The following is a 27,466-nucleotide window of genomic DNA, read 5'->3' as shown; positions in this document are numbered from 1 at the left end:
AGCATGAAGCATGAGGTCTCTAGCGACTTTCACTGTGACAAGGTACAAAAATGGGTCATAAATTAAAACATGCGACTGTACCTAAACTAAATAAACGAGAAGTCGGTTTATTTCAAGCATTACGTAACGCAATTTTTGGACATTTTTGACCCCAACCATGTAACGCGCCGTAACGTTTTTCTGTACCCCCCCCCCCCCCCTAGTAAAACGTTACGTAACTACCAAGTGACCATTTTGTTACCTAAAGGCCACAATTATGTGGCGTAAAGTACCATAAAGTGGCGAAAAGTTCTGAAGGGTTAAAAAAACAATGTTACGTAACGCGTAGTTTAAACACTCCCTCCCGCCTCTGTAACGCATCGTAACGTTTTACGTGGCAGCGTGTCAAGCCAAGTTCAAAAGAAAAGAACTGGCGACTGTGGCGACGCAGCGGCAGTGTGTTAAGTATATCTGGGGGCATGGTAGTGCCCCCGCCAAGTCGAGCAAAACAAAGTGGCACGGCCGTACCATCCTTTTCTCGAAGCGATTCAGACCATTTTCGACGTCCTGTAATTTTGTGCTGGCTGAAGCTAGAACCCTGAATTTTCAGTAATATATATATAGGGCTTAACATGCGTAAGATATATTCTCCAAAACATTCAATTTGAACTTGTAGTTTAAGAATTATTGTACGTCAAATTTCCTTATTTTCGACACTGACACACTCACTCACTCACTCACTCACCTACGATCATCATAATTCTAAGGTACTTCTAGTATACCCACAAGCTTCAAATTTTAAACATAAGTAGTTTTCAGCTTATCAAGCCATAGAAAACCTAAAAATATTGCAATATCAGTGACGTTTTAAAGATCTAAGAACTGCATAAGTAAGTTTGTAATCCTATATAAATATATGCTATTACAAAGTTACTGTTGCAGTTCCTACAAATAGTAGGTAAAGGTACACTACGATGTACGATGTGAGTATGAATGAAGATGTGTTTAGTTATGATATGATGATGAATCGCACATAATGCTTTACTCGTACCGTACTCGTAAATACATATGTGTAATGCTCAAACTGCAATTAGCGCTAGCGTTATGTTCGGCCAGCCGTGCGATGGCCAAGTCATTATACGTATTACAAATTAAAGATATATATTTGATACAGTTTTAACACCCCCTGGCACTGATTAAAATAACCGACTTGGTTTCACATTACATATCAAAACTTTTTTGTAGTAGAAGCGTTGCGAGACTTGCACCTTTTTACATGTAATGTTTTTGATGGGATTACCTATATTACACGAACCATTTGGAGCCACTTTTAACCCCTGCGTAACTCAAAAGCTATTAAACATAAACCAACACTTATACCAATAAACTAATTTTAGAAAAGTAACATTAACATAGCCTGTAGGTACGTAAAAACTAGCCAAGTCAATTCCTGAACTTTAGTTACAGCCCAAGTGAATTCATATTAGATATCAATTATTTTGCCGGCGAAGTCATCATGAATATTCTTAATGCTGAACTTGACTCTCATTTCACATTTATGTTTTTGATGGGATATCATTAATTTTTGTATTGAAATTATTAGTATAATAATAGCTGTAGAAATAACAGCTGCTATAAAATGTATTCAAGTATTCAAGTATAGTATTCAAGTATTCAAGTAGTTTATTTGCTTTCATGTTGTACATAACATCTTATGAAATAAAAGTTTCAAACATGAGCCCCGTAAGGGCATGGCAATTCTTATAAGTAACTTAAGCTAACTTATAAGAAATGCCCTACTTGTAGCATAAAGTCCTTTTATTTTTGCATTAAAGCGTTATTTAATTTCTTTTGAGCAACAAACAATAAATCGAACAATGTGTAAATGCTCTTTTAACTCTACATCTCACTAGGTATAGGTATATATTATTATACTCTTTGATCTAAAGCTCAGTCTAAACTCAAAAGTACTTAACTACTTACATACTTACATCCAACTTCATGCTAGAAACTTGCTCTTTAGCCTTTTCAGCAATGCCATCTGTGGACGATTACAAGTACTTTTAAAATACCTTGCATGCTTATTACTTTTTTTAAACCTGGTAACCCTTGGGAAAGTTATGATTCCATTTATTTTATTTGTATTTAAAGCATAATGTTACGTTATAATTTAAATGTCATAAATATTGTTAAAAAGTAATAATAAAAGCCGTAATAAAAGTTGTTTTTGCACAAAACCCGAATATTATACTATTTTACACTACTAAAAGGTATGAAATAAATAATATTAAAGTATTCAAACCTGTCTTTGGCATCCATTTTGTTGTATATTAATATAAAATATTTATTTTTCCCTGTACATCCATCCAATCCATCCAGCTTTCGTTTTATATTTATTTATTCCACTGGCAACCTTATACTCGGTTACTGTCATGTCGGAAAGAGAAATAAATTGAAACAATTGAGAAAATATCAGAATAAAAATACATATTTATTTTACGCTCGAGCGTTATTTTGTTGATCTACATTACGGCTAAAAGTCTCATTACGTGTAAGTTTCAAGTGCACATAATTTGATTACGAACGTTAAATTGGTGATTTACAAAGGGAATAAAAATTAGAAAAAGAAGTTCCTCTTTTACATGTGAAAGACAGAGATAGACGAGCGGAGTTGTCTGTCAATCTTCGATATTCTAATTTTAATTGAAATATTCGTAGCAATATTTATCATAATGCTATTCGTAATGTATAAAACAAACATTCATAATAATATATCTTATAAGTAAGTGCTAATAAAGTACACATAAAACAACAAATCACGTTGCAATGTGGCCTCTGCAGCGTACTTTAGTATGGAGTCTCGGTGTGTTTATCATTCTAACTGACGTTTGCTTATTCGCAATGTTTAATAATATTTTAATTTCAGATATTAATGAGGAATCACAATGAAGAATTTCTGCCTATGTAAATAAGCCATTAATTGAAGAAACCTTATAGGTGTCTGTTTTGTTTGTATAATCACCAGCATTCGAAATGATGAAAAATACTTTAACTAAGGATAAACCAGGCAAAATGAGGATCCGAGCCTTTCCTGTGAGTAACCCTGTGTTTATTAAGGCTGACATTGATTGCATTATACATATTTATCAGGAAAAATCTTACACAAATCAGCTTAGTGGCACAATAAGCTGTTTTAGGCCTGTCTTATAGGTTTTAAACTATGTAACATGGTCACAAATAGATAAATAGTAAAATAATACAACAAATATCCATATTACAGCCTGTCATATACTAACACATACATTTAATTGTATAATGTGATCATAATAAATGTATGTGCTGACGTTTATTGAAGAGGTCATCAGATCACCTCCATAGGTAAAATTGTTTACAATGAAGTACTAACAATTAGTTGAATTAGTCTGGTAATTTAATGTATTTAGTAAACACATTCACATTATATCAAAATGTCTTAAAGATTTACATTATCACAAACACTTGTATTCCCATCATATTATCTCAGAATTAGTCATATTTGTCATGCTACTTTAGTCAAGCTACTTTTTGTACTGAGTTTGATTGAAATAACATGACATGTTCATACATTTCCATAAAAATATGATGGGAAAGGATTATTCACTACGTCTGTCACATTGTATCATAAAATAATGCTAACAGTTAGAGTTTAATAAATTCAGTGCCGAAAACCCGACTATCGGGTATTTTATAATTTCGTTCCCAGGTCGGACGACTGAATAGTCGGGATTGTGGCACTACAGCTTTATATGACGAAATTTTGTGGCCTGGCGCCTTATTTCTCGGTAAAGTATTTCAGCATTACAATGTGAGAACAGACTCTAACAACAATGTCTGTTCTCACATTGTAATGCTGAAATACTTTACCGAGAAATAAGTCCACATTGATTCTTCTGTAGTTAAGGAGAAATTGTTATAGACTTCCAAACATTTACGAATCAAAATGTACTTTTAATTGCAATTGTCGTTATTTTGTTAACATAGGCTCATAGTCAACATACTATACCATGAGCTTAAGTCGGTTGCATTAAATCAGCCATACTGTGAACATTTTTTGTGGAAAGAGATGTAGGTACAGTGGTGGATTTGCCTTAAGGCCCAGTAGGCCCAGGCCTAGGGCAGCCAGATAATTGGCCTGACATAGTTTTACCTATATAGCCTAATAAGTCTGGGAAAAACCTCAGGATAGTACAATTTTTTTAACTTTCCGTCTGTAGCAGCACATCACTAACTTTAACCCATACACATGAATCTAGTATTTTAACTGGATAAGGCATGATGGGTGGGGGAAATGAGCGAACGAGATTGTCTTATGTATCTTTCAGTAGGAGTAGCAGCGAAGGCACTATTATTGTTTGTCCTTGTCACAGTCTCACATTTTTTTTTATTGCCCTCCATAAATTAGTATGGGTTATGGTGGGCAACAAATAAATTCGACCAATCATAGTGTCGCATTGCCTATGTTTTGTCCTTCACGGAGGCACGCGTATACCACTTCTATAGGATCCTACCTTCTATGCCCATACAATAGTATGTGGTCAAATTTTGCACTAACCTACAGGATAGAAGTCTAAAAGCAAAATAGGCTGATCAAATGTAAAATTATAATTTCTAGTCTATTAGCATGGCTTTATGGTTATTACTTTTTAAATTAACAAATGTAACAATATTTCAAAATTGGAATGTCAAGTTGATTTTGGCTTGGATCTAAATTATTTGTATTCAATATGTCATGAATTATATTTTGACAAGAGGGAAAATTTAATCAAATAGCAAACCATTATTAGTATTTTCGTATTGTAACCGTTTTGTGTTTTTGTTACTTCTGTTTTAATTTTGTACAATGCCTATTTAATGATTTAATATATATGATAAATTCAAGATGACACGAAAATTTCAAGTATGGAATTACTCAGAACCTTACTATCAAATGTATCCAGACACATGGGTCTGTAAAAGACAATGCTAGTATACCTAATAGTGCTGATTGTGTTGTGAGATAAGGTTTACATGAACACTAACACTCTGTGCCTTGCATCAAACAAGTTATTATATTTTTTAATAGAAAAAATATAATATGGCTCCAAATGGTTTCACTATTGGCAGCATCAAGGCAAAATCAAATCATCTGTACTATAAATATGACTAACTTTGAGAGTCTTTAGTGTTTCGCTCTACCCTAACTCATAAATAGTAAAATCTATGAATTATACAAATAATTTGACCAACACTTCTGTTCTTCTGTTACAGATGACTATGGACGAGAAGTATGTGGAAAGCATATGGAGTTTACTTAAAAATGCAATACAGGAAATACAAAAGAAAAATAATTCTGGACTTTCATTTGAAGAACTATATCGTAATGCATATACTATGGTCCTCCATAAACATGGCGAAAGGCTCTACACTGGGTTGAAAGAAGTAGTCACGCATCACCTTGAAACAAAAGTAAACTCTTCATTTTATCCTTTATGACTTGTCTCAAAATAACGTCAATCCATTGGTGCCATTGTGAAATTGTGATAGATATTATTATTTATTATTATTATTTTATTTGATACACTCGAGCAGCTCTTGGAGCTGATGCGTGTATATCGAAGCACTTGTATTTTATTTTATTTTGCACTTTTTAAAGTTCTAAAATGTGTATCCAGTCTATTTTTGAAAGTGTTGACCGATGGTGCACTAACAACAGTTTCTGGTAGAGAGTTCCACACATTTACCACACGATTTGGTAAGAAGTGTTTTCTAGGATTACTAGCACATGGAGGTTTGACAAGTTTTTTGGAGTGTCCTCTTAACCTTACGTTCTGGCTTGAGGTGTATAGGTCTATAATATTGGGAACATTGTCCAGACAAGATTTTGTATGTCTCGATAAGATCGCCTCGCTTCCTTCGGTCCTCCAATGTTGTAAGACCTAATTCCTGAAGCCGTTCTTCGTATGGCTTGTCTTTCAATATGTACAAATATTTTCATTAAGCTGGAAAAGAGTCCATACATTTGCCTATACAGCCCAGCTGGTCGTTTAAAAGTTTAGCAAAGAGATAGATAGAAGATATTGTAATTAATTATCCCGTATTTTTTCTTTTATTATAGGTCAGAGAAGACGTTCTGCACTCATTACACAATGGTTTCCTGCAGACTTTAAATAATGCATGGACGGACCACCAGACCAGTATGGTGATGATACGTGACATACTTATGTATATGGACAGGGTATATGTGCAGCAAAATGAAGTGGACAATGTTTACAATTTGGGACTTATTATTTTTAGAGATCAGGTATGTACCTTCACCAGCACAAGTTTATTAGTTACCTACCTCATCATGCCATACCTCACTTGAAACTAGACTAAAGGACTAATCTTGGTTATAAGGTTATCATAAAGCTAGTATTTATACATAAGTAAGTACATTTCTTGATGATGCAGATTATCCAGTACACTTTAATACTTCTAAGGAAACCAATTACAACGATTTTTGTAACAGCAAAAGGTCAATTTCTCTTATTTTATTAGTAAATAATTATTTCAGTTAAACAAAATTAATCCTTTGTATAAGAAATTGTTTTTCATGCAATTAATAAAACCAACTTTTTATCAAAAGAGAAAAGGCTTATTGTTTTTGCATACCCGGCGGATATGTCTGACATCGCGACTCTTTTTATTCAAATCCTACGCCCTCTAGACTGGCAAAGGGCGTCTTTAAACTGTTTATGAAGAATGGTCTTGAATCTCACCCTACTGAATTCCAGAAGCAATTGGGTACTTTCCTCTACTTTAAATAAATTATTTCACACTGTGTACGAAATAAAACACTTAATATATAATATTAGAACAACTTTATTAATTATTAGAAAAACATAGATCATTATTAGAAAAACATAGATAGCAGTTATTTTTAAACACAAAATTTTTCTATTTAATAAATCGGATTGAAATAAAAAAAAATACAACACTACACATGTTTTCATATAAATTCCATATTAGCAAATCGTTTTGGACAGTTCTAAAAAAGAAGCCGATTTGACTAGTAGGAAAGTAGCCAATTGTTTCATTTTTTGTTGGAACCTCTTTATTTATACAATAAAAGTTTTAAATAAGAATTTGAAAGCAAAGATTCGTTGTTTGTATTACATAAATAGTCTTAAGGCTTCGTCACACAGGCGCGTTTGACGGGCGGGACGTGAGCGGGGCGCGCCGACGCTTCGACCACAAAACATGCATGCACGGAGCTTTCGGGAAGACAAATTCGTGACAATCTTACTTGTTCCTCTACCTTAACCATCTGTCTGTCTGATCAATCCAGGTGGTCCGTTACGGCTGCATCCGCGACCACCTGCGGCAGACGCTGCTGGAGCTGGTGGCGCGCGAGCGGCGCGGCGAGGTGGTGGACCGACTGGCCATCCGCAACGCCTGCCAGATGCTCATGGTGCTCGGCATCAACTCACGCGCCGTCTACGAGGAGGACTTCGAGAAACCGTTCCTGCACCAGTCTGCAGAGTTCTATAGGGTAAGCTACCATTTGAAGCAGATGCTACCGCGAAAGGGATCTTTCTCTTTTAGTCCAATGCAGGCGTAATTAGAGTGACAGAGAAAGATGCCCACAATTTGCGAAAATCGATTTTCGAACCTAGCACAGGTGATCGCTCATTCATGAACATTGAAATTGCGTAATCATTTCAACCGAGACTACCGAAAGACTTATTGGACCTTCCCCAAAGTATTAATGAACTAATCTGGGTAAGTATTTTTAAGAATGGTCCCATCCTGCAGAAAACATGAAACTTAGCAGGTAATGACTACAAAAAAAAAGTAAATAGAAATTAGTAGTTTTTATTTTATATTAATCATTCCCGTTATTTGATACGTCGCTTTCGGGATATACCTACCTATATAGATCGCTTAGTCGCTCGCTAGTTGGGGGATTCCCCGAATAACGTAAATATAATGTGACTTAGCGACCGTTAGGGGATCAGTGTTTTTATCAAACTGGGATTCCCCGCAGCGGTCGGTCGTTAACCCTTTATTTTAGTGGTGTCATGATACAATCTTCAATGAGTCTGCTGAGGATGCCGTCCGATATCACATTTCCCAATCTTTCCCAAGTGTAGGGTTAAAGTCGGTGTAGCTTTATTTGACGTTCATAAGCGCATTATAATATGCCTACTTGAATGATAAACTATCTTTATCTTTAATCTCTTTCACCATCGGATTTATCTAAAATACCGCGTTGTTTGTTATAGATGGAATCTCAGAAGTTCCTAGCAGAGAATAGCGCGGCGGTATACATAGCGCGCGTGGAGGCGCGCATCGGCGAGGAGGCGGAGCGCGCGCGGCACTACCTGGACGAGAGCACCGAGCCGCGCGTCGTGGCCGTGCTCGAGCACGAGCTCATCGAGCGGCACATGAAGACCATCGTCGAGGTACACTATACACACGTTACAGGCTCACACCCTAGCACAGGCGAGGAGGCGGAGCGCGCGCGGCACTACCTGGACGAGAGCACCGAGCCGCGCGTCGTGGCCGTGCTCGAGCACGAGCTCATCGAGCGGCACATGAAGACCATCGTCGAGGTACACTATACACACGTTACAGGCTCACACCCTAGCACAGGCGAGGAGGCGGAGCGCGCGCGGCACTACCTGGACGAGAGCACCGAGCCGCGCGTCGTGGCCGTGCTCGAGCACGAGCTCATCGAGCGGCACATGAAGACCATCGTCGAGGTACACTATACACACGTTACAGGCTCACACCCTAGCACAGGCGAGGAGGCGGAGCGCGCGCGGCACTACCTGGACGAGAGCACCGAGCCGCGCGTCGTGGCCGTGCTCGAGCACGAGCTCATCGAGCGGCACATGAAGACCATCGTCGAGGTACACTATACACACGTTACAGGCTCACACCCTAGCACAGGCGAGGAGGCGGAGCGCGCGCGGCACTACCTGGACGAGAGCACCGAGCCGCGCGTCGTGGCCGTGCTCGAGCACGAGCTCATCGAGCGGCACATGAAGACCATCGTCGAGGTACACTATACACACGTTACAGGCTCACACCCTAGCACAGGCGAGGAGGCGGAGCGCGCGCGGCACTACCTGGACGAGAGCACCGAGCCGCGCGTCGTGGCCGTGCTCGAGCACGAGCTCATCGAGCGGCACATGAAGACCATCGTCGAGGTACACTATACACACGTTACAGGCTCACACCGCATCAGCCTTAACTTTCAGTTGTTTGTTGCATTGTTGTAGTGTCCGACCGAAGATTCGGTTTCGGTTTCGGCCAGTTTCGGCCATAATTTCATGTTTCGGCCGTAGTTTCGGTTCCGGCCGTAACATACGAAGTAGTACTTCGTACTATGAAACTAAATTATGTGACAAAGACCAACAGTTGGGTAGCAAGTAGGACAACAATATTTATGTATACAGAAATTAATTGGTTTATTAGAAAACACAATTCCCCTAATGATGGCGCCACTGGAGGGTCGACGCAGTCTTAATATGTGTATAAAAGCGGTTTAATGAAATTTATTCAACGATTTCAATAAATCTGCAAAAGTTTCGGTTTCGGTTTCGGCCGAAACTAGAGCCAATGCCGAACCTTCGGTTTCGGTTTCGGCAAAAAACATGTTTCGGTCGGACACTACATTGTTGTCCCGTGCAGATGGAGAACTCTGGCGTGGTGCACATGCTGCTGCACACGCGCTTCGTTAACTCTATGTGGCCCTTGGCTGCTAAAAGGTTGCCGACCACTGGTCTATGGCATCAGCCTTAACTTACAGTTGTTTGTTGCATTGTTGTCCCGTGCAGATGGAGAACTCTGGCGTGGTGCACATGCTGCTGCACACGCGCACGGCGGAGCTGGCGTGCGTGTACAAGCTGCTGTCGCGCGTGGCGGAGGGGCTGCGCACCGTGGCGGACGCCGTGTCCGCGCACCTGCGCGAGCAGGGCCGCGCGCTGGTGCAGGAGCCGCACCACAACACCAACGCCATCGCCTACGTGCAGGTAACGCTTTTAATGCAAGGAGAATTTATTTATTTATTTCAAACTTTATTGCACATAAAAAAAGAGTACAACAGGCGGACTTAATGCCGCTATAGGCATTCTCTACCAGTCAACCATAGGGCCAAACAGAAAAGCGTCCACGTGGGTGCAGTGAGAAATAAACAGAAAAAAAAACTAATCTATGTATTATTATTTTTTATTTTATTTAGAAACAAACAGTCTTATAAACATGTAGGTAAATAAGCTAAACAGCTAGAATTTTTTATAATGTAGACCTATAGTTTCCTATATGCAAAACATATTTTGCAATAAACTTAATACTAAATATACTTAATATTATTAATCTATATTTATGTATTAATGCCATATTTATTAAAGATATTTGTATGTATGTACATTGTATATATTTTGTTTCTAGATAAGTTCTCTTTTGGTTTTCTAATGCACCGCCTACATTATTTTCTGCTTGGCCTTAAGGTTGACTGGTAGAGAATGCCTCATGGCATTAAGTTCGCCTTTTGTACATTAAGTTATTCTTTTGTGCAATAAAGTTTAAATAAATAAATAAAAAAACGTAACTTTTGAGCAAAGTAAAATTTATATATAAATAGGTACTATATATAATATGTCTAATAGAGTTTTCATAGTTTTCACAACATAACAAAGCAAAATCCTACATTTGGTTTTCGCGCTAGACGCTGACACTTGGGACAAGCGAATTTGTTTGAAGGAGGCCTAGGGCGTTACCAGCTAATGTGAGACCTGCGGATCAGTTTGTTGTAAAATTATTGCCTTTTATCAATAAAACATCTGAATCTGAATCTGTGACACAACGAAACATGTATTGTTACATTTACAAACTGTTTACTACTACTGTACCTACTGTCACTAATCAAATAGGGATGATGACACATGTTGAATTTTATAACAAAATCTAGTAAAATAGATAGCAAACAAGCAATTTATCACAATAATGTGGATATTAAAATAAAATATGTAAATGTTACAAAAACACAGGACCTGAAAGTTTTAAGTTTTTTTTTAACTTCCAAAAACGATAAAAGTAAGGGTACTATTCGATTCCTTACATTTTATCCAAAAAAAAATTGTATAGCAACTATATACATAAACGCAATATTTCACCGACAAAAACGCAATTTTCTTGTTTTGTCCATACGACAAGATAGGCTCTCAGAGACCTTGACGTCACGTTCATTTATCGTTTTGTTAAGGGCGTTTCGCGAGTGAAGTGCGACTGTCGGCCTTTGACTACAATTTCTGACTTTTGTGCTACTTTAATGCAATGGGTCCCATATAGACATTTGATCCTAAAAACAAACCCGATCGATTGATATTATACATGAAAATTAGTCATGTAGCCTATTATTTTCTTTGCAGAATCTCCTTGACTTGAAGGACAGATTTGACCACTTCCTACATAACTCGTTCAACAATGATAAGATATTCAAGCACATGATCGCCTCGGACTTCGAATACTTCCTCAACTTGAACAACAAATCGCCAGAGTTTTTGTCTCTTTTCATCGATGGCAAGCTCAAGAAGGGCGAAAAAGGCGTAAGTACTAAGTTTATACTAAATCTTTCTGTAGAAGAAAGAATTAGTATAAACTTTAGATTTAGTATTTTGTTTTATGTTGTTTAGTAAAACAAAATGTAATTTATTTTCAGTTATCAAGGCCTATATATACATAGCGTACAGTACAGACTAACTTTTATTACATAAAATATTGATATTTTGAAATTTCCAAAAAATGGGCTGCGTTGTCTATCCTTACGTAGGGTTCGGCAGATTGCACCGGAACTGCTGAAAACAGACAATCCAACCTCTAGACATAGCATAGTCGCGCTACCCCCTCTGCCACACATACGGTAGCGTTACTCCATCTTCGAGTCAATCCCGTGCCGTGATTGGTCCGTGTCTTTGAACGGACCAATCACGGCACGGGATTCGCTCACCTCGTCCCCCCGCACCCCCGTATTTTTGGCAGCATCGGTTTCATGAAAGAATTGGCCTAAGCTCAGTCTAGAGGTTGGATTGTCAGTGGCTGAAAACAACACCCTTCGACCACAAGTCGATTCTCACGATTTTATGCAACAAACGTCCATTTTGATCTTTTGCTCCAAATCAATAAAACCATTGGCCACGTTCTGCTAAAAAATGTAAGGCCAACGTTTAAGTTATTATCTATGCTGCATGCTTATAAACAACACTACGAATTAAATTATTGGCCATTTTTATTGACACTTTGCTGTATTTGCAGATGAGCGAGCAGGAGATCGAAGGCGTGCTGGACAAGACGATGGTCCTGTTCCGTTTCCTGCAAGAGAAGGACGTGTTCGAGCGGTACTACAAGCAGCACCTCGCCAAGCGGCTGCTGCTCAACAAGTCCGTCTCCGACGACTCGGAGAAGAACATGATCTCCAAACTTAAGGTATGAGTAACCCACAGAACATATTAAAGAGGTTAGAACGGCTATCGCGCGCAGTTAGTATCGGAACCGGTGTCGCCGCTCGTTCCTCTCCACATTTCCACATTTCTCGCGCAACGGTAGTAAAAACTTGTGTGCCTGGTGAATGGATACGCCTCCTTTAGACAGATTTGATGTCTGGCTTCTTAATCTGAACGTTATTGTGGCGCAAAAGTCATGTTTACGTTTTTCGGTCAGCGCGGGCGAGTACTAGCATGCGAGCGTTTGCTCATAACCGGCGGCGACACGTACCCTGCTCGCATCGCCATTCTACTTGTTCTGTGGAGTAACCTCCATTAAGCCGGATAGGCAAGACACCTAAAGATTTGGTCCTAAACAAGATCGGACACCTGGCAATCTTAGCTTTGATGTTTATAAACGAATGTCTCGTCCTACTTCATCCATTTTAGACTCCCTAGTAATGTGATTCTGAGTAATAAAGAGAAACAGTGAGACCATAATGATGAATAATCGATTGATTTTTTTTGACACACGTGTTTTTGTATCCAGCAAACTTATCATGTCTACAAGGAGGAGATTCGTCACTTTTTAATAGCTGCAAATTATCTGTTTGCAATTTTTACGGTTTAACTTAAGGTTCCTACTTTGGTTCTTACCAGAATGAAGGCTTGCTAAAGGACGTAGAGCCGCGAGACTTCCACTGTATAATCGGAGACGTGTCGCAAATAGAAAACCCAGGCTGCTCCTAGTGCCGCGTTGCCCTGCCCTGTCCCATCCCTCATATCTGCAAAATTCTTTACCTATCCTATGGACATTTGTAAGTGTCCCCCTAAGGGCCTGTTTACATTGTCGAATAGGGCTTGACTTTCGCATTCAGCGAGCTATTTTCTCGATTGAGGGAGGCGGGCCCTATATATTGTAAATGGGCCTACATTTCTTAGTAGTCTTTTAGAGGAATTCTTGCTTAAAGTCCAAGAATGTAAAATTCTTTGCCTTGTTCCTGCCTTCCTCTATCTGATTGCGAAATTTTTCAATTAGTCCGCTGATAAACTGAACAAGTAAAGAATTTTGCAGACGTGAGACTTTAAGCTAGCCCGTGAAAATGTATGATTTTTTTACATTCAAGTCAAAATACTTATTTAATAAGTTAATTTTGACTCTTGAAAAACAATCCATCTTGATAAAAGTAATGCAGTTTTTATATTGTAGGAGAAAATTATGAAAAATAATGTGTAAATTTTCCTCATTTGATTACTTTACGTTTTGTTACATTTTTAAAGTGTAGAACTTGGACACGTACAAGTAGCTGTAAGTAGACTGAAGTAGTTCGTTACGATATGCCATCGGAATTATTAATATCAAAGTAACCCCATAATTTCCTAAGGGCTCATTTAGACGATGCGAGAACGCGAGTTTTATTACATTGCGGGTTCTGATTGGTCGTAACCGGCCGCAATGTAACTAAAATCGCATACGAGTTCGCGCGCCGTCTAAATCAGCCCTTGTGTAAGGCCTGAGTGGACGCTCGAAGCGGAGCGTTCGGCGGGACGTGCAGCGTGGCGTCGGGCTCACAAGTGATGTGAGTAGCGTGCACTAAGGCCGGCGCTCCTATACGCTTGCATTTGTTTAAAATGCATGCCGCACGCCCCGCCCCGCTGCACGCCCAACTCGAGCGTCCACTCAGGCCTTAAACCCTTGCTACACGGTCGCCGACAAGCCTTCTAACCGTCTGACCTTGGTCTGTCCTTGGTCAGTTTTGGTCAAATTTTGTTGGAAACAACTGTCTACACGGTCCGGGACGGACCAAGGCCACGCATTCTGAAGGTTTGTCGGCGACCGTGTAGCAAGGGCTTTACACTTAATCTCCCCGTTTTACGTACTTTCCTTTTGCTACCTTTATGAATAGTCGTGTTCAGCACATGAATGGATGTTGTGTTGCAGACTGAGTGCGGGTGTCAGTTCACGTCGAAGCTGGAGGGCATGTTCAAGGACATGACGGTGTCCAACACCATCATGGAGGAGTTCAAGGAGCATGTGCTCTCGTCGGGGGTGAGTTTATTTCTTTATATCGTCAAAGTAAAAAGGATATTGTGTCTGATAGTATGGGGCCTTTCACAGCGCGCTGGTTAAATAATGTCTTGGACACTCATTTCTTGTTAAAAATTGTGGAACATAAATTTTTTTACCGACGTCTCAATTCAGTTTTTTTTTTATATTTGTTATCTAAGTATAATAAAATAACTACGTAAATCTTGAACTGATTAGGGATATTTTTTTGTTTAAAAGTTATATACTTCCAGATTTATATGAAGGGATCCATGAGTAATTGAGGGCACCCCTGAAATCATATTATAACGATTTTTGTATTTTCAGCAACAAATTAAGCATTTTTTCATTCATTAATTTTGTGGAAAATTTCATAGTTGAACGCCGATTGTCACAATGGCACAACTAGGGTTTGCACGACGGATCCGAAATGTATGGGAATATCCGCGGATCCAGATCCGGATAATTTCATACATTTCGGATCCTGCAACCCTAGGCACAACTCAGTAGGATAATGTCGTAAATCTAAAACATAAACATGACATTGACATTCAACTCCAATGAACAGGGGCTCCCGTGTCCAGTTAGTAAGTTTGTGTCCCCCAGACCATAGAGAAATAAAGACAAGAGTGCTCACTCCATACATCAGTTCAGACTATTAATTTCAGTGTCTACATCTAGCATCGAGTAGCGGAACTATCAGTACTGCTACTTGACAATAGATGTAGCACCGACCGGAAAGTCTTATCTCAACAGCATAAGACTTTCCGGTCGGTGGCGACATCTATTGTCAAGTAGCAGTACTGATAGTTCCGCTACTCGATGCTGATGCTAATAGTCTTTTTGGTACTAAAACTGATGTATGGAGTGAGCACTCTATGTATTTTTTTCTCTATGCCCAGACGAACCTGCACGGCGTGGACCTGTCGGTGCGAGTGCTCACCACGGGTTTCTGGCCCACGCAGAGCGCCACGCCCAAGTGCAACATACCCACGCCGCCGAGGAACGCCTTCGATGTCTTCAGGAGGTGAGCATCTACTGCTTACACATATTAATAACTAGCGACCCGCCCCGACTTCGCACGGGTTAACAAATTATACATAAACCTTCCTCTTGAATCACTCTATCTATTAAAAAAACCGCATCAAAATCCCGTGCGTAGTTTTAAAGATCTAAGTATACATAGGGACAGATAGCGGGAAGCGACTTTGTTTTATAATATGTAGTGATTTACTTCAGGTTCTAGAGTTCGGCTAAGTTGATTTAGCAACCGATAGAGTATTTAAGTACTATATTCCTAAACAAATTCCTATGAATGTTATGGGCACTTTCACATATTGTCATTGCAGAGTTGGTGCAAAGTTAGTTTAGATAGATGGACCTTACGTAGGGTTGGTCAAATTCGTTTACTGCTTGTAAATTTTGAAGGGCAAACAGGAGAATATGAGTTTCAATATGAAACTTGGACCAAAAGTTACATCAGTGTCAGGCAAGTGTCAGGTCAAACTTGCACTTGCTTGAAGCATGGCCATAATTTGTTGACGGTTTGGCGAACCCAGCACAATTTAATTAGTATATTTCATACCTATTGACATCTCGAATATATAATGTGAGACTTCAATTCAAACTGATAACCAGTTAATTTTAAAAACTTCCTTTAATCTCGAAGTCGAGCACGGCCAATTTATAAAATGTTACCATGCTAAATATCGGCATCTTGGCTTCATCGGAAGTATTAAAAAAATATAGTCACTCAGCCGATACTTACGGTGAAACTGAGATGTCCCGCAGGCAGGGAGCGGCTCGATCTCGGCTGTAAAGATCGGTTTTCCTAGGATAGCGGTGCCGTCATATAGCGGCCGTCTCCATACTAAATAATACGGCTAAATATGGATGTCGTAGTATTTGTATGGAGACGGCCGCTATATGACGGCACCGCTATCGGAGGAAACTAAAGCTTAAAGCTTTGGATTCCTTCGAAAGCGGTGCTGTCATATAGCGGCCGCAAAGACGGCCGTCTTTACGGTGACGACATGTGGAAAGTACCACGGCGTCATAACACACCGTCAGCCACCAAGGTCAAACGAAACGTATCCAGGAGAGAAAATGAACTACCTTGATTTAGCTTAATTTACTTGGAGGATGAAATGTCATGAGAAGAGGAAAATAATCGTAGTACGGAAGATCATTATTCAAATCTCGTGGTTCATTTGAGATTTTAGTACAAAATAGCTTCACCGCTATCTAATAAAACGCTCACGAAACTATCGACACCGTCAAAATATGGCGGCACCCATGCGGCACCGCTTTTTGACGTTACGGTGTCAATCACCGCCCTCTAGGAAACCGCGCATTTGGTTTACATAGACACCTTTCTGGTGACGTCATTCACCGCTATATTACGGCCGCTATATAACGGCACCGTTTTCAGAGGAAACCAGAACTTAACCCTCTCTTGTTCCAGCTTCTACCTGGCCAAGCACTCGGGCCGGCAGCTGTCGCTGCAGCCGCAGCTCGGCTCCGCGGACCTGCACGCCGTGTTCCGCGCGCTGGACGCGTCGCCGCCGCGGTCGCCGCCCGCCGCCGCCGCCGCGCCGCCGCAGGCCCGCAAGCACATCATACAGGTCTCCACGTTCCAGATGTGCGTGCTGCTGCTCTTTAACAAGAGGGAGCGACTCACCTATGAGGTACGTAGGAACGAGAAGAAAATAAGTTTTACAGTACATATGGGGCTACTTTTCCGCACTAGTGCGTAAAATAGCACTTTTCGTGCGTATGTCGAAACTTTAAAGTGCCATATGTACTGTAAAACGTTGTTCGATACACGTGCGAATAGGTAATTCGCAACTCGTGTCGATTTAAAACACTCCCTTCGGTCGTGTTTTAATTTTTCGCCACTCGTTTCGAATTTCCTCTTTTTCGCACTTGTATCGAAAATAACTATTCTCAAACATGCAATGAAATCGTCGCTCCGGGCGTTATATCAGGCTTCGAAGTATCACGTTTAGGGCGGAGCAACTCCAGAGAACTGAAAGGAATTTCATACGAAATTGAAGGCCTAGGCCGGGAAGTAATTTTTTTTAATTTGAATGTAAACATGGGGTCTGTGTCCATGAACAGACTAAACAGCCGAATTATATTATTTTTTTTTATTTTTAGTGAATGAATGGTTATCGGACCAAAATATCCGTGTTAACGCCTGTTATACACGGACGTACTGATATTAAGAATACGAATCTGTATGATTCAATGTGTTGATGAATAAATTTAAAATCTTGTCTATACATAAATCACCAGAGACCATAGACAATATTTAAAAACCTCTGCATTTATTTTATTTATTGAAATTGAGATTCTTGTTAGTATAATGTATAATGGCCCTAATAGGGTCTATTCGAACACTACACACGCGAAATACGGACGACTTCCGTAAAAAAAAAGTCATTATGGCAGGATTGGAAGGAAAATTAAAAAAAAATTGTCGTGTAGCTATATGTGGTTGATATTTATAATTTGTTTTTTTGAGTGGTGAATTTCATTGCATATGTTTGAGAAAAGCACTATACATGCCTAGCCGTGAAAAGGTCTTGCCGACTTCGTATCACTATTCGGCCTCCCTACGGTCGGCCGTCTATACCCACTCACCCGGCAAGCCCTTCTTTCCCGGCGTCTGCAGTAATGTACTATTAATTTCAATTGGTGGAATTTCTTCCAAGATCGAGTCAAAAAAGTGTTGTTCCGACTTTTTACCGTACTCTCTCCTACGAATTGGAGCAGGCGTTCTTTTGCACAAAAGCGACTGACGTTCGGACTTAAAGGAAATACCTTGTGACGGGCGATGGACGATTCCCGAGACGTTTACCTTCACCAAAAAGTGGCATCTTTTACTTCCAAGAAGCACACTAAGATAAAGCCATTTCTCATTAGAAACAAAAGCAATATTCAATATTTCTACATTATGGAAAACCGACCCTTAGCGCATACATGATTCTGCCTTTCACTTATATCGAAATTAATTTGTCCTGAAATTGGACCCCCTCAATGCGCATGCGTTACTGCAACCCTGCCAACGTTTCTCACTTTCCCTACTTTTTTGTGTTCCGTACCCAAAGGGTAAAAACGGGACCCTATTACTAAGACTCCGCTGTCCGTCCGTCCGTCCGTCCGTCCGTCCGTCCGTCCGTCTGTCACCAGGCTGTATCTCACGAACCGTGATAGCTAGACAGTTGAAATTTTCACAGATAAAATAAAGATTTAAGTGGGGCTTCCATACAACAAACGTGATTTTTGACCGAAGTTAAGCAACGTCGGGCGGGGTCAGTACTTGGATGGGTGACCGTTTTTTTGCTTGTTTTGCTCTATTTTTTGTTGATGGTGCGGAACCCTCCGTGCGCGAGTCCGACTCGCACTTGGCCGGTTTTTGTTAAACACCCTCGAATCGCCCTTCCTCGCAGGAAATCCTGAACGAGACGGACATCCCGGAAAAAGACCTGGTGCGAGCGCTGCAATCGCTGGCCATGGGCAAACCGACGCAGCGCGTGCTCATCAAGCAGCCCAAGACCAAGGACATCGAGCCCGCACACCACTTCTACGTCAACGATGCATTCACCTCCAAACTGCACAGGTAGCCTATTATCTAGCCCTACAGACTGACTATCGTGAATAAGTGCGACATTCACATCCGTAATAATTAAACTTATCCAGAAAAATCGGAATTTCAGCCTTGTCACTTTCCACTGCGTAAACTCGAACTCGCGCAGATTTCGCAGATACATATATCCATTCATTTGAACGCCTAAAATCTTGATTTCGCACGCTTATTTTCGAACGAGATGACTCACTAAAGTCTATTTTTTTGTTCGGTAGACTAAAATGACATTTCATAGTATGAGATGACACATGATGTTCATACTATGAAATGTCATTTCAATCTACCGAATAAAAAAATAGACTTTAGTAACCTTTGGATTAGAAGAGCATTGGCCAAAACTTGAAAGTGTTTCCTAATACTCCAAATTCTTAATAAGTGTCTGTAATTTCAGAGTAAAGATTCAAACGGTGGCAGCGAAAGGGGAGTCTGAGCCGGAGAGGAAAGAGACACGCAACAAGGTGGACGAGGACCGCAAGCACGAGATCGAGGCGGCCATCGTGCGCATCATGAAGGCGCGCAAGAAAATGCCCGTGAGTACTCATCACTAGGAGGATATAATCAAACGGAGACGCCATGTCTGTAATTTTCTGTACAAAACAATCTGCCGATTTTTGCGGGGGAGGGGAACGTCAAATGTATGCGTAACGTAAAAATAGCCATGTCAGATAAACGTCAGTCCATACATTGTGTATGACCGTTGGCCGCCTATTTTCGACAGAGGGGAAAGCCTGTTAATGGCTACTCCGTTTAGTTGTATCCTCCAAGACTCATCATCTTCCTCGCGTTGTCCCGGCATTTTGCCACGGCTCATGGGAGCCTGGGGTCCGCTTGGCAACTAATCCCAGTAATTGGCGTGGGCACTAGTTTTTACGAAAGCGACTGCCATCTGACCTTCCAACCCAGAGGGTAAACTAGGCCCGTATTGGGATTAGTCCGGTTTCCTCACGATGTTTTCCTTCACCGAAAAGCGACTGGTAAAATATCAAATGATATTTCGTACATAAGTTCCGAAAAACTCATTGGTACGAGCCGGGGTTCGAACCCGCGACCTCCGGATTGCAAGTCGCACGCTCTTACCGCTAGGCCACCAGCGCTGCCGGTGAGTACTGTCATAAAGAAAAAAATACATAGAGTGCTCACTCCATACATCAGTTTTAGTACCAAAAAGACTATTAGCATCTAGCATCGAGTAGCGGAACTATCAGTACTGCTACTTGACAATAGATGCAGCACCGACCGGAAAGTCTTATCTCAACTGCATACGTGATATAGACACTGAAATTAATAGTCTGAACTGATGTATGGAGTGAGCACTCTTGTCTTACTATAGGTACTTATTTCTCTATGGTACTGTCCACGGAATAACGCGCTTGTGACATTTTTCTCTATCCTTTCCTTGCACTTCTGAATGAAACCGAACCGAACGCGGCAGGGTCGCCATGTGGAGCGGGAATTGCGGCAACAAGCTAACAAGAGTATAGAGGTTGATGGGTAGGGTACTTCTAATTAACTGGCTAAGGATGATCGTTAAACTGTTCCTATAAGAGTATCGCGTAAATACTATCAAATATTCAGAAAGCGATATTACATTATACTTGCACTATTTAGAAATAACATATAACTTATAAGAAAATTAAGGCTATCGTTAAGTTTTCCGTATGCGGGGCAAGTATGATAATCGTTTCACTCTTCGAGATTTCTAAAGGGGCCCACTGATTTACAGTCCGCCGGACGGTATCGGCCTGTCAGTTAGAACAAAAAGTTGACAGCTCCGAACAACTGACATGCCGATATCGTCCGGCGGACTGGCAATCAGTGGGCCCCTTTAGAACTGCACTTTGATATTCTCAATCAGTGTCACTTTAGCAATTAGGATTAGGGTTTGCACGACGGATCCGAAATGTATGGGAAGATCCGCGGATCCGGATCCAGATCCGGATAATTTCATACATTACGGATCCGGATTGCAAACCCTAATTAGGATGGATGAGTTAATTGTCACATGTTCCATAGACTTGTTCGAGGTTAAAATTCAGTAAGGGTCTCCCCAAACTTATCGACGCGGAATCGGCAATGCCAATAGAAATGAAACTTTATGTCCACGCAATAAGAGCGAAAAAGACGCCGTCGACGTCGACGGCCGAACGGAGCCGTACCGAACCTTACCTGTTTATGCTGTTTACTATCGGCTTTCGCCGAATCCGCGTCGATAAGTATGGGGAGACCCTAATGTGTAATGTTTGTGCAGCACACGCTGCTGGTGGCGGAGGTGACGGAGCAGCTGCGCGCGCGCTTCCTGCCGTCGCCCGTGGTGATCAAGAAACGCATCGAGGGGCTCATCGAGCGCGAGTACCTGGCGCGCACGCCTGACGACCGCAAGGTCTACACCTACGTCGCATAGGTGCGTACACCGCGTACCCTGCGTACCCTGCGTACCCTGCCGCCGCACCGCCAGCACAAAACAGATACAGTACAGAAATCAATCTACATACAAAGTGCGCTCGAGCAACGCACACATAGACACTGCTCACGGACACGATATCTCGGACCGGTTGGGACCAGTGCGAGCGCGAGTGTCAACCGCTTGAGACACGCGTCTTTTTTGTGCAATTATGGAGAAACAAAAAAAAAGTTATTATGACTATTCAGTGGACGGTTGTTTAAATTCAACATTAAACGGTGAATTGTCGTTTTTTAAGCTACCAGTGGTTTCAGAGAGGTAAGTAGGTATCTGCTTGTATTTCAATGGTTCGTTTTAACGTTAAACAGAACAGTTAGGTAGGTAGGTAAGCACCCCGCCCCGGCCACTACCAGATACGAGTGCCACTACCACGATAGTTTTTTGTGCATAAATCATAGTTGACAACCCTAGAGCGACCGCCGAGCGTAGGTATGAAAAGTGAAGTACATACATGTGGTTGACTTCTGTACTGTATCTATTTAGTGCCGCCAGGCCCGACCACACCGATTTTGCCATTCCCCGTCACCTATAAAGCTTATCATTCACGCGCGAGCCCGTACGATTTGACCCCGTCGACAGCTAGAAAGTTCGGATCAATGATTTATAACTAAAGATAGGTTATAGGCGTTCCAAAATTGAAGCGCTTAACTTGTGACATATTGGACAAGTTCCCTTTAGACGCGGCTGGACAAGCGAGAAATGTGCACGTGCTAACGAGCTCCCGCACACCGAAAGAGAAAGAGACGACCTTATGTTTAACAACGAGTGTGACAAAGATGGATGGAATGAGAAAATTAATCAAAAATAACAGATTTCTTCGTAGGCACAGAAATAAATATGGAAGTATTTTTTGTGCTCCTCAAGTATGAGTATAACCTATCTATGGTTATATAATATCATTGGTTCGGATAGTGAATGAGCGGAGGGTCTGTACGGGTCGTGTGGCGAATGCTGAACTTTAAAAAGTGAAGAGCGGTTCCCGGTCCGGTTACCTTCGATTGTAACGTGGACTTAGTTGTTTTAAATGAAAAATATATTTACCATTTTGGAACTGCGTTATTTGATTGGAAAATTTTATTAATGGCAAAATTGTCGTGCACCGGAACATGTCTTATTGTCGTTTGTCATCTTTCTTCGCGACCGACGGACCGTTTGTTTCTCTTATATTGAACGGTCGGACGGCACCCTCCGACCGGTCCCTATCGAAGCTGGGCATGATTGATACTTTCACATTTCACAGACTACTTAATGCATTATTTATTTGAATCTCCATCATGCCAGCCCGACAGAAATAATAAGTATGTATCCCATTAGAAATCTTATTAGCATAAAATGTGTTTTGGGAAATATGTTGTAATGTTCACCTACTAAGTCTTGGAATAAAGCTGCCCCTACTCGGGGGCTACGTTTGCAATGTTGTGTAATCTGGTTGCCCGAGCTAATGTTAAAATAGTGTTATATTACATTCATAAACGCCTCACGAGCCAGCATTCTGCGCCGACCGATCGGTCGATAAAGAACTGACCTAGGTAATAATTTTAAACAGGATCACTCTATGTTAACTGTTATAATAAACACTTATGAAGCATAGATCCCAGTGTACGTCCGCTTTAGTTTATTTAATAGTATTTTGTTATTACGGATGGAAATATGTCTTAGAGTTATTCTTAACACATTGAGATTTTAATCAATGTAAAAATATTGTAAATACCATTGTAGGTTTAGTTGGATCCTTTCGAACTGTATTATGATAGTGTTCCTCATAATTTCCAGAAGCAAATATATTAAAATTCTCTTTTGTAACAGTATGTTTTATTGATATCTCAGCTAAATTAAAACGAGGTAAACCCATCATCAACTACCTTTTTGCCTTAATTAACTCGTTTTTTTTGTTGATATTAACAAATATAAACACCAATCGTGCACTTTCACGGAGTTTTCTTGGGTTTGCTTTGTTTCATTTATATGTACCAACTTATTGGGAGGCCTTCTGCTTGCAATTATTCATGTTTAATTGAAATCATAAGCCTCAATTGGGTTTTATTTTCAGGGCATCGCACTTCAAGATTGTTCATTCCTTGAATGGCGGGTGCAAAGTTATAACTGATAGAAGTAACAAAAGTAATTAAATTATTTCAAAATAAAACTTTATAGTTATTATTTAAAGTTATTTTATTGCGAAAAACATTGCTCCACAAATGTACATAAATTGCATTGAATTGCATCTATTAACGAAAGCTTTACTTGGAAATGGGAAGAAAAAATCTGCAGGTAAATGAATATTGAAATCTGGGCTTCCAGCAAACTCGTACACTGGCGGTTTAGTGACGTCTACAAAGGTCACATCCACAGTCAACACAGTGGTGAAATCTTCCACTTGGAAAGTAATATTTTGCTCTGCCATTTGTACAGTTGCAGTAAGAATTTTATTTTCAATTTTATCATTCGTCGCGCTTAGGTCAGCGTAGGTAAACATTAGAGACACAGCCGTCACTATATGGTAACATACTAAAGTTGATTTTTCGTCAGCAAATTCACCGAAAATGGCGTCTTTTTCAATTGCCTGCACTCGTAGTGGAATCCACTGGGCGTCTTCTTGTCCACGTGGATTACCATATGAAGATACAAATGATGTATAATTTAATCCTAAATATTTTTGAATACTGGCATGAATCATTCTACATGCGTGTGTGCCATTGTAGGATAAAAACTTTGGTTCCAAATACAATCGGCATTTAGTTCTCTTATTTGAGCCGAATTTCAATTCGTCTTTTGCTGAATTAGACAGGGTACATTTTCCGTTTTCATTAACAGGAAGTACGAAATGATTATGCATTGAACTACTGTTGAAAAAGTTATCAGTGTGATTGTTTTTAACGTGCGATACAATGACTGGACGATTAGGAATGTAACTAGGATTTCCACTAAATTGAACAGCTTGTTCAATGGATGTATTTGATAGATAAAATCGCACACTTATATCTTGAATCATCAGTGGCACATTCATTGAGACGTTTTGAGTGAATAATTTGACTGTTGCATTGATAATTTTTAAATTGTGATAGTAAAACATGTAGTCAATCTTCAGTGCAATATGAGTGCATTGAGTATCCGTGCAGAATGGCTCGTGTATAGATTTGTTATAATTTATGCATGATGTATCATTGCAAATAATGACTGTCCAATTGGTGCAATGAACATTAGAACAATTCTGTAACAACAGATACACATTTTAAAAGTCTATTAATCTCAAACTACTGAACTTTAAAATAAAAACATAGCGTAAAAATTAAATACAAAACATGATTAGGTAGGATGAACATGATATTAGGTAGTATGTTATGTTAATTTCGTACCAAGATTGAAGTGTTCAAAGTGCGATCTATAACACTGATAATAGTAGTTTCTTCAATGGTTTTATACAGTTGTATCATTTCCAAGTGCGTTATTTTAACGTTGCATTGAATTTTTTCATTTTTCAAGAATTTAATAATTTTTCTGCCTGTACAATAGTGGTTTACTTCCGGGGTCGATACATCTGTAAGAAAATAAAGAAAGTTAAGTATTTATGTGATAGGGTCTACAAATTCCAGTAAGGTACTTGGATAAATATTAGCTTGCGTTAGGAAGGTACTTGAATAAATATTAGCTTGCGTTAGGAAGGTACTTGAATAAATATTAGCTTGCGTTAGGAAGGTAATGAAACTTACCTAAATAACCGATCGAACCGTTTTTCAGTAGCCATATTGGATCACCAGATTTATAAAGTTCCTTAGTAAATTCTATATTATCCTTAGATGTTTTTCTCTGTTGCCATTTTAAAGTCATGTCCATAGTTCTAGTAGCGAATTCTAGATCATACTAAAATTAAATTTTGAATCAGTGTGGAAAGACATTATATTTATGAATAATAATTGTGATATATTGTACAAAATAATACCTTATTAACATTCCGCTTCTCAGGTAAATTTGTTTTTGCTATGCAAAACAAGTTACCAATAATATTACTTGTTTGTGGTTTAATACTGAATTGAGGAAAGCATACATCATTTTGTTTTCCATCTAAAGAGGTTTTGTCACAATTCTCAAACAAATTAATGTCTGTCTCCGAACAATCACTGTCGCAACAGCAATTAATATCACACACTTTAAACTGCAAAAGAAAACAAATTATTTTTTTCTCTTATTTAGCAAATGTATGTATTTTATTTATTTAATTTGTATGTAATTTGCATATTGTTTAAAACTTACCAAGAGATTGCAATGACACATGTCTTTGGTAAAACTCCTCTTTGGACTAGAATTTGGTTTATTCATCGTCTTATTTTTCTTTTCATATAATGTAAACTCTGTCACATTCTCAATTTCCGTACTGGTGTAAAATGAATCTGTTGTGGTTTCAACATCTGACATGGAAGAACTTTCATCAAACAGGTCTTCAAAAGTAGTGCTTAAAGTATCTGTGGCTGTCTCAAATGTGCTACCATTTAAAGTAGCATCATCATAATTTTTTGGGGTAGTGATGTTTTTGTGTTCTTGTAATTGGTTCAGAGTACGGTAATATAGTGCATGAGGTTTCTTAGAGTATTCTTGCAGTATATCTCGAAACAGTTTCCTATTGCTAGTATTGTTAGAAATCAGTGGTTTTTCATCCGGCTGTAGTTTTTCTTGGATATAATCCATAACACTAAACTGTATCAGTATGGAGAGTAGTGTAAACCCAAGGTAAGTAATAACCTTCATTTTTACTTATACTCTATACCAAATTGGCTAAAGTTTCTTAAGATAATGTCTATTTGTAAAAATATGTTGCCTTTTGACTCTGTATGTAATTTGTATCTGAAATAAATAATGATTTTAAAGGTTAATAAAAATACTTGGCATCTAAAACTACAAAATATAACAATGGATAGACTTACCTATCTAATCCTAGATTAATTAAGTCAGTCTGTAAAAGCTGATGAGATCCACCAAGAAAGTATTGTTTTACTCGGTCAGAGAGGTTTGTGGCAGCAGGAGCCCAACATGGCACCTTTATGGTGTGATAGCCGGGGACTGCTGCTAAACTGCAGCAACTATAGCCCACTATCCAGGAGCGATTCAATGAATCCAAACAACTTACTTGCAAGACTAGTTTTGGCCAACCTAGAAACATTTCAGATATAAGCTTATCAAATCAGAAAATAGTAAGCTTGCCAAATTACCCATTTTAACTTAACAAGAGAATCTATAATCATAATAACTACGTATATTAATTGATCAAAGTAATAGTTACCCTGGATACCCTTTGTTATGTAATGAATATCGAGCGGTTGAGTCCAAATAACTTTGTTTTCGTGGTCAGGTTTTGCCGATACCGTTTGACCTTCTGAACACCCAGAAATAACCGTCCAATTTGGACCTGAAATATCAACACATATGAACAATAAATAGCCCATTAGATTTTTAATGCTGTGTAATAATGTAACTCGACTCACCAGACTGAAAACTATATCGGCAGAATAATGAAGATCTTGTTTGAAACTCCGATGCACCATGCAATTGTCCTAATATATGCAATTCAGCCATGGGATTAATTTTGTCGCAAGGTGGTATTGGTTTTGCATGAATGCAGTTATGCGCAAATGTAAGGGAAGCATATTAATTTTACTGTAATGTTGTTATTCTTTGTTACTATGGCAACTAACCAAAATTCATCAGCTGTCAAAGTGACAGTGACATTGCATGTTGCGTTTCGTTTTTAAAACCTTCTGTATACACTTGGTCAACCAGATCTTGACAGTAGAAAAAGGCGGCATATTTGAAAAATCTAGGCGCGAAGGGATATCGTCTCATAGAAAATT

The 27,466-nt window shown here is 39.6% G+C and overlaps 2 protein-coding genes across 3 annotated transcripts; one reads left to right on the top strand and one right to left on the bottom strand.

Moving 5' to 3' along the window:
• The first annotated feature begins 2,372 nt into the window (after positions 1-2,372).
• Positions 2,373-23,783, top strand: LOC134647944 (cullin-3). The gene is made up of 16 exons (XM_063502329.1): positions 2,373-2,530; positions 2,906-3,072; positions 5,266-5,463; positions 6,113-6,298; positions 7,325-7,528; positions 8,262-8,441; positions 9,822-10,016; positions 11,415-11,591; positions 12,298-12,468; positions 14,407-14,514; positions 15,414-15,538; positions 16,976-17,198; positions 18,966-19,135; positions 19,554-19,692; positions 21,411-21,563; positions 23,674-23,783. The coding sequence occupies exons 2-15, from the start codon at positions 3,013-3,015 to the stop codon at positions 21,561-21,563; spliced, it is 2,289 nt and encodes a 762-aa protein (XP_063358399.1). The 5' UTR covers positions 2,373-2,530; positions 2,906-3,012; the 3' UTR covers positions 23,674-23,783.
• On the bottom strand, positions 23,771-27,305 carry LOC134647943 (B9 domain-containing protein 2-like). Of its 2 annotated transcripts, XM_063502327.1 has the most exons (6): positions 26,543-26,671; positions 25,875-26,462; positions 25,564-25,776; positions 25,334-25,484; positions 24,980-25,161; positions 23,771-24,834 (listed from the first exon to the last, which is right to left on the bottom strand). In XM_063502327.1, exons 2-6 carry the CDS (start codon positions 26,364-26,366, stop codon positions 23,791-23,793), a joined length of 2,082 nt encoding a protein of 693 aa, XP_063358397.1. In that variant the 5' UTR covers positions 26,367-26,462; positions 26,543-26,671; the 3' UTR covers positions 23,771-23,790. The 2 variants fall into 2 exon arrangements, with proteins under 2 accessions (XP_063358397.1, XP_063358398.1); XM_063502328.1 differs by lacking the exons at positions 23,771-24,834; positions 24,980-25,161; positions 25,334-25,484; positions 25,564-25,776 and adding exons at positions 26,899-27,024; positions 27,101-27,305 and having other exon boundaries at positions 26,226-26,462; positions 26,543-26,768.
• Between the last annotated feature and the right edge of the window lie 161 nt (positions 27,306-27,466).

This window comes from Cydia amplana, chromosome 5 (genome assembly GCF_948474715.1).
Source record: "Cydia amplana chromosome 5, ilCydAmpl1.1, whole genome shotgun sequence".
Lineage (NCBI taxonomy): Eukaryota > Metazoa > Arthropoda > Insecta > Lepidoptera > Tortricidae > Cydia > Cydia amplana.
Note: the sequence above shows the minus strand (reverse complement) of the source record. Positions and strands in the feature narration are given on the sequence as shown.

Excerpts from the sequence above, each read along its gene's own strand:
- LOC134647943 (XM_063502327.1), bottom strand. The coding sequence starts at position 26,366 with ATGAAGGTTATTACTTACCTTGGGTTTACACTACTCTCCATACTGATA. Across the intron at positions 25,485-25,563 it reads AGAAGCGGAATGTTAATAAG|TATGATCTAGAATTCGCTAC; the intron begins GTATTATTTTGT and ends ATTTAATTTTAG. Across the intron at positions 24,835-24,979 it reads CTTTGAACACTTCAATCTTG|AATTGTTCTAATGTTCATTG; the intron begins GTACGAAATTAA and ends CTGTTGTTACAG.
- LOC134647944 (XM_063502329.1), top strand. The coding sequence starts at position 3,013 with ATGATGAAAAATACTTTAACTAAGGATAAACCAGGCAAAATGAGGATC. Across the intron at positions 7,529-8,261 it reads AGTCTGCAGAGTTCTATAGG|ATGGAATCTCAGAAGTTCCT; the intron begins GTAAGCTACCAT and ends TGTTTGTTATAG. Across the intron at positions 15,539-16,975 it reads GCCTTCGATGTCTTCAGGAG|CTTCTACCTGGCCAAGCACT; the intron begins GTGAGCATCTAC and ends CTCTTGTTCCAG.